At 33.4% G+C, this 7,819-nt stretch overlaps 1 protein-coding gene across 1 annotated transcript; it reads right to left on the bottom strand.

The window, feature by feature from the left end:
• Nucleotides 1-4,778: 4,778 nt before the first annotated feature.
• Nucleotides 4,779-6,628, bottom strand: LOC132739695 (uncharacterized). The gene is made up of 2 exons (XM_060727461.1): nt 6,492-6,628; nt 4,779-5,999 (listed from the first exon to the last, which is right to left on the bottom strand). Exons 1-2 carry the CDS (start codon nt 6,523-6,525, stop codon nt 4,897-4,899), a joined length of 1,137 nt encoding a protein of 378 aa, XP_060583444.1. The 5' UTR covers nt 6,526-6,628; the 3' UTR covers nt 4,779-4,896.
• Nucleotides 6,629-7,819: the final 1,191 nt, after the last annotated feature.

Genomic DNA, 7,819 nt, shown 5'->3' with positions numbered 1-7,819 from the left:
TTAAATATATGCAAATCTCTTAGTTTTAGCCTGTCTGTTATAGAGGGAGCTTTTATGCTTACTCGTACGACACTTTGGTTAAGGTTTTGAGTGCAACTTGGTTTCTCCGAAACTTCTGAAGGGAAATGGTTGAAAAACACTCATTTAAGAGCATAATAGGAGGTCACTGTCCAAGGTCTACAACTCTTAACAAGGATTTTGACATGATTATGGCCCATTTTAAAACAGGCTCTTGTTTTCCTATCAAGCCCCGAGAATAGTGTATCACGTTCTCCACTGACAGGTCCACAGGTGTTCTATTGAAGTATTTGTTTTCTGTTTCTGATATTGTTAGAACAGAATTTTTAGAATTGTGCATACATTGAGCATACCTTTTGCAGAATGTTTAATATTTTAATTTTTTTTGTGCAGATAGGAAAATGGCATTTAGTCAACTCACCTGTTCTTCAATGTTTTGTGGTTATGACCTGCTTACATCTCCTACTACTCCCTGACTTTTAAACACCTGTTTAGGTATATTTTGATATATGAATTGAGAACACCTATCAATCTAGATAATAATTCTTCAAAAGAATGTGTTTTATTGACAAAACACATTGTAGTGATCTAGAAATGTTCTTATTTAACTTATCACAGATTCATTTCACTAAAATGTTGACAAAAGCCTCTCTTGTGGCCAAATTATCATAGTCACTATCTTTGAATCATTATGTATGGGTTCAGATCTTTATTACACATTTTTAATATTCTTTCATGTGATGAAGCAAGCTTAGGTAAGGTCCATGTTTCCGTCCAGGTGCCCCAAAATATTTCACTGAGCTGAACCTTTTAACAGGCATTGTTTTCATAGCCATATTTATAACTTCACATTAAGAGTTCAGTGATATTCAGTTATTGTTAGAATAGATATTTTCATTTTGTGTTATTTTTATTTCTAAATTATTTTTATTTTAACAAAAAACTGTGATATTTCTTTTATTATCTATACAGAGTATTTTTTCAGTAGATTTATTGGTATTTGATGTTGCTTGTATTTATATATTAAAAAGATGAAAAAGAAAATGTGTTGTTTATTATACCCTTGAAAAGAGTATTAGGTAATACCTGCTTCAATTCCAACACAAGCTTGTGAAAATTCTACCTAATTTTGCCGAAAAAAAACGGTGTTAAGTATCCGGACGGTATTCAGCATGTAAGATATTTTGTCCATTCCCTGTTTAAATAGCAAACATAAAGGTGACCAAATTTACAGATGCCACTGTCAGGGCAATGAGTTGGTAGTTTACTACTAAATGTGAGCCACGGATACCCACAGTTGATTTACATGTAACAACATGTAATCAACCGTAGAAAAATTTAATCAAATTGCGTAGATATACAGCAACATGTGCGTAAAATAACTGACCAATGAAATCGTGTTTAGCAATATTTATATTGTTTGACAGCAAAGGTTAACAACTATCAGAAACAAAATAGCAGCGCCCATGGTGGAGACCTGTTAAATGTGTCTTGTCAATAAAAAAGGCAAACCTATCCCCCATACTTTATTATTCCAAAAGCAGAGACCACAATAGTAATATTTTTTCTAGAAATAAAGTTTGCCCAAATCGTCGTATATAGAACAAGCATTTTGATTGGTTTTATTTGCCTCATGAAATCATGAGGCAACCAATGAAAAAGCTGTCTTTCACACCTCTTATCGACTTGATATCGGCGAAAAATCCCACGGCTGATAAATGTTTATGGTTCGGCTTTGGGTATCCGATGATCATGATGTCTTTTAAAAAAATACTTCTGATAACACCATAAAAACTTTAGTTAGAGGCTTTGTCTTCAAACTTTATTTGTACTATGCAATAACACCTTTCTATGGCTACATAATCATATGTAATGGTATATTTATATAAATACATCTGTAAAAATATAACAAAATGGTAAAAAGCATAGGTAAACATTTTTTGAAAATTATCAACTTTGTGTGTAAAAAGCCATGTTCTTTCCTTTTTTTTTATAGTCAAAAAATGAAACAAATGATTTCCCTTATTTTAGCAAACTAGAAGAATAAAAAACAAATGTACAATGTAAGAGTATAGATGGCCCAAAGTTTGCTTTCCTACATTAACAGTATAATTGTATCCAAATTATTTTTATGTACACAAAGAATATACAATGTATTAACATCAAAAGTGGGGCAAAGGGTCAAACCTATGTTGCAAAGTGACCAACCAAATCCGATTTTGAAAATGTTAGAATTTTTATAGTAAAAATAAAACAACTAGGTCTTAATATCAAAGGATCTTCATGTGTAGCCATTATTGTTTGAAAGCAAGTAGAACACAGATAGAAACAGTGGCATGACATGCCAATATAAATGCAAAGGTTCACATTGTTTAATTCTTACAAAGCAGGAAACACAAATGTACACACAGGTTCCAATCACCCTAAGGAATGGTCAAATATTTCTACACCTACATAAACATCCCTAAAAGTATCACAGAAAATTTGATTCACTCATAACTAAATCCTAAAGATAATAAACACAATACAAATACTATACATGTACTGTTACAAGAATCGTAATACATAGGTATATAAACTAGAGGGCAATAATGACCCTAGATCTCTCACCTGAAATGCACTGCTAAAAAACAATAATTCAATGCTAAAGTGCATGCATTAGTAAGTAACTAAGTCACATTGGGCGTGTCATTTTGACCCTAGCTTAGCTGCAAGATTTATGAAAATGTAGAGACCAAATTGGGATGCTACATTCCAAACATCTTTGCTCTGGGCATTGTAGTTTCACTTATATGTTAGTGTTCATCCGAGCTATTCTACAGAAATTAGAAACTTCGACGGGAGTGTAAGCGACAGGAGAATGTTTCTAATTTCTGTAGAACAGCTAAGGATGAATACTAACATACTTAGTGTCAAGCTTTATTTGGCCTCATTATTATTTACTTTATTACGTCACTATGCGGTTTTATGAAGTACTATGAAAAATAGAAGTCGACTATGAACGAAATTCGATAGTATCGGATTTGTTCTTCTATGAAAAATTAACACACAGAATTTTGAAAAAATACAGCGTTTTTCATTGGATGACAATTAAAGCTGGACACTAAAAATGTGTTTTCTCATCAAAAAACATCCTAAGTGAACCTAGTATGGGTTGAATTTTTTTCATGATTAAATCTTGTGTAGAGGACCACACAGTGATGCTACATGCCAAATATCTATGCTCTGGGCAGGAAAATTTTTGAAGAAGAGGATTTTCAAGATTTCATTTTTCAAGTCTACTTTTAATTTCTTTTGACCTTATACATAAGACATTTTATACAGGGTCACCTGATAATCATTTCAGTAAAGAGCTTGTAGTATAGGAGAAGATGTTGTTTTAAGCAACTGTTGATAACAACAGACAATGGAGGACAAATATAGGACACATTTCCATCACAAAAGTTTGACTCTAAGAACTGTGCTCAGGTGAGCGAATGAACAAACACAATAAAAACCAGATTAAAAGAATTGAAATGAGTGGTCTGTAGGAAAGGTGTTGTCTTAAAATTATAATACATGTATTATCACTCTAGTTCATGTCAAGAACGAAATAGTGGAAAAAATCAAATCTTTACAATGTAAATTTGATACATGTACATGAAAATGAATAAATATTTACCCATCGTTCTAGAAATATATTAACTTCATTTTAAAAATACAAAATACTACAATCTTTTTAAAAAGTACACAAATAAAAATATATTATTGACTATTCCAATATATAAATGCAATGTGTCTTAAAATTGAGGGTAGTGTGTTGTAAGAATGAAATGTAATTACTTTTTAAGTTAAATGACAATAAACAACAGTTATTAGAAATGTGTTGATCACATTTCCTAACCTTTAAACTACTCAAGCTAAAACAAATTGAGCAGTGTCTATTCTTGGATTCGAAAAACGGGGGATTTTTATCGAAAAATGAGAATTTATTACATTTGTTGATCTTTTCCCCTCCTTATCTATGTAAAATTTTCCCCCTGCCTAGAGGGGAATTCTCAAAAATATGAGTGAATCCCCCACCCCCCTCCTAGAATAGACACTGAATAAAGAGATTCAAAACTTTTAAAAAAATTCAGCTGACATAATCGAGACAAGAATCAAAATGTCATTTCCTAATGCACTCCTCTAGTGTCACTTTGTTTTACATCAATATTGCTTTCCAACAATAAGCAATTAGTATAACATGTATGATAATTTTTTGTTACTTATTATCTATGATAATTTTTTGTTACTATAATATCTATAATTTTGCCTTCAACCCTAACCATGCTGGGAACCAAAACTGGTGAGCCTTTCCTCTTAGAATAGAGCCAGAACAACCCGCATATATATGCCAGTGTGACCAGGCTCTATACTGTTGACTGAATAATTTTATCATCTCGATATACCTAAAGGAAAATGGACAGTTCCAAAGAAAGAAGCTGGATAAGACTATTTAAGAAATCCAGCAGGTTAATTTGGAAAATAAATCCAATGTCTAAACTCCACACTTTAGAGAGCGAGACATCTTACATGCTTAAGAATTATACAAGTATAATACTGTAAAATAAACAAACAAAGATGAGATATCTTGTGTCAGCAGTTGACCTTTGAAAAAAAAATCCTACAAAAATCTATGTTTTACTGAAAAATTAGTTTCTTTGTGGACATGTGGATCAAAATAGTTACATTGTCTGCAATAGTTCTTTTATCCAAAATAAATATCAAATACAAATGTATTTGAGACAAAAACACTTGTATTTCTTTAAAAAATTGACTTTCATCATAATTATATCTGTTATTTTGATAAAGCATTCACAAATCTCCCTCTGTTTGTATATCTTGTGACTGAAAAGTTTATTTTGACCTAGATCTCAAATCTGACGTTTTATTTCCACCTAAAACCAGATCAGCAACAGGATCAATTTCTGAAACAGCTTGCATGACTGCTACCTCTGAGTTACCTTTAACATTTTGTTCAGTCCTTGTACCAGCTTTATAATTCTGACCGGACCTATATCCTCCCAGAACGACATCTGCCACTGGGTCAATTTCTGAAACAGCCTGTAATACTCCTAACTCAGAATTATTGTTCCTGTTTTCTTTCGAAACATTCCCTTTTTCTTTCGTATCAATTCTCCATGTTCTACTTCCCTGTTTACTACCACCTAATACAACATCTGCCACTGGATCAATTTCTGACACAGCTTGAGCAACGGCTTTTTCTACATCCTTTATGGACTGCTTGACTTCTTTACCTTTCTTTACTTCAGATTTTTTATTCTTTGCCGAACCAAATTTCACATAATGGAAAAGTAAAGTTGTCCATAGCGATAAAATTGCTGTGATTGTAAGAAGAAACCTCATTGCTTTAAACCAAGATGGATATCCGTACATTGTGATATCCATGTAACCTGCACCACCAAGACCAACCATCAGTGTTGCCAGCGAAAAAGGCGTAGGCATCATCAATGCCACCCAGGCAATTAGAGACGGAGTCACGCTATAACCAAGATTGATCCAGTTCGGCCGGACAACTCCATTGTCAGATAATGCCATACCCCATCTGACCGCTCCAACGAAAGATAAAATAACTGCACCATACGCAACCTGACTATAAGCTAAACTAGCGACAAAACCACCTGTTGTTACCATGTAAAGAGGTGCTCCTATGAATGGAATTAATCCGGCACCACCAAGAACGAGAGCAGGAAATGGTGAAGATTTCAAATGCTTTAAATCTTTCATCACAGATAAGGCAGTTTGTCGGTTTTCACTACTGTAAACCCTGATATGCTTAAAAGAGTTCAATGATTTTAGTTCTGTTTGAGTAGTGTATCTAGGTTTGGAGTCGCTACAGCCGGTCCGACACACACTGTGTAGCAGTCTATTGTGTGGCAACCTAAAGCCATTATATCCCTTCTTGGGTAGAGATCCAGTCAGAATATTGAGCCTCGAAACTGAAAAATAAATTCATTATCAAAACAATTTTGAAAATAATTCATTCAAATATATGTACACATTAAAACAAAATTCTTAAAGAATTATACCTGTATTAAAATACACTAAAGGCATAAAGCTATATGTTAAAAGGTCTACAAACTATTTATAACACTTGAGATATGAAAATACATGTGTGTTTGTATGGTAATTGTTCATAAAACTCTAAACAGACAATTTAGAATTATTCAAATTTACAGATAAAAAACCTACACAAGGCAACCATTAAATAATTGAAATGTACACAATGTATTCTACTGAGCAAAACATGACCAGAAAAAATTCTCATTTATACTGAAACCGAACTGAAGTATAGAATTTCATCTATGACAAAAAAGGGTGAATATAATAAACAAAAGGCACTTGGAACAAGTAATGAATATAATAACTACCAAACTAACTCAAGTTGGATGGATAGTATATTACAGAGGAACTGACTCAAAACTAAATACCTGAAGCTACTTGAAATAATTCTCTTGTCAACATCTTTAATGTCTATCTCTTACCTGAAAACAAAATGAAACATTTAAGATGTATAATACATGTGCCAATATTTAACCATTACCATATCTTAAAATAAAATGAACTTGTCTATCTTTCAATTTAAACAAAAACATTCTTCATCTTTTAATAAGGAAAATTTCAAAAGATATACTATTGAATAGCAAACAGTACAGTACAGTATCAAACAGCACAGAAAAACCGGCTGATCTTGGTCTGTACTGGTCGCAATGGTAAATCAGTTGCTAATTAAAACAACATTCATCACTTAAGATGATGTAGGTCCCCAATATTGTGCTGGACAACAAAATTTGTTTTGATGTTTTGAATGGTGAGCACTTGTGCCAAGAATTTTTAAAATCTGGCTAACAGCCTTACTGAAAATTTACCCAGACAAGATGACAACATCTTGGGGGTAAGGCATTCTGATGATTTATCATCATGGGGAAGAATTATTATTTGCATAGTACTTGGTTGTGTTTAAAATTTGTTTAACAGCATGCAAAAGGGAATTAACAGCTTGAGGTACTGTACCTGGAAGAAGGATCACAGCCTTATTTGTAAGATATTTTCAAACATAATAAGGCGCTATTTTATGCTTTTTTGTTCTAGCCTCCTCCACTCTAGGGAATCAAAGATAAGTAAAACTCTGGATTTGAGGTCCCTGGGCTGCACTGATTCAACCTGGTCAATGAGAGAGCTTCATTGTATAATGCTCAGACACTGGAACTGTCCTCGAGCTGGTGTCTGAGTGAGACAAGACTTAAGTGTCTTGTAAGCTGTACATTTTAAAGATTTCAGAATGGACTGATGTTTTCCCTTATCTAAGAAGCCTAGTGTTTGGTAAATATATGTATGCCTTCTGTTTTTTAAAAAGTTGTCAAAGTTAACATTCTGGGTTAAATTACATATGTAGATGTACCTGGTTTTGTGACACCAAAGTAATTTTGGGTATGAAACTGATTCAATGGTCTATCTTCATGTATCTTCCATTAATGTCAAACCCCTCGCGGGGATGTAGACATGACTCTAAAATAGTCAATTCAGAAACAGCTATGAGATACAAGGGAATCTGGGAACCAGTCCCTAGCTCTTATTGAATAGACCCCTTGGTTCTTTTACATGCCCAGTGTATAGCACTAATACATGCGAGGATTACCTGGATTTCTTACCAATACACATCTAGTTAGGTGGGAAACACTGAAAGTGTCTCTGAAAAATCCCAAAAGTGTTACCCAGGATGGAACCCCGGACCTCAGGAGTGACAGCCAGTGGTCTA

Source organism: Ruditapes philippinarum, unplaced genomic scaffold (assembly GCF_026571515.1).
Source record: "Ruditapes philippinarum isolate M1 unplaced genomic scaffold, ASM2657151v2 ctg1997_1_1_1_1, whole genome shotgun sequence".
NCBI lineage: Eukaryota > Metazoa > Mollusca > Bivalvia > Venerida > Veneridae > Ruditapes > Ruditapes philippinarum.
Note: the sequence above shows the minus strand (reverse complement) of the source record. Positions and strands in the feature narration are given on the sequence as shown.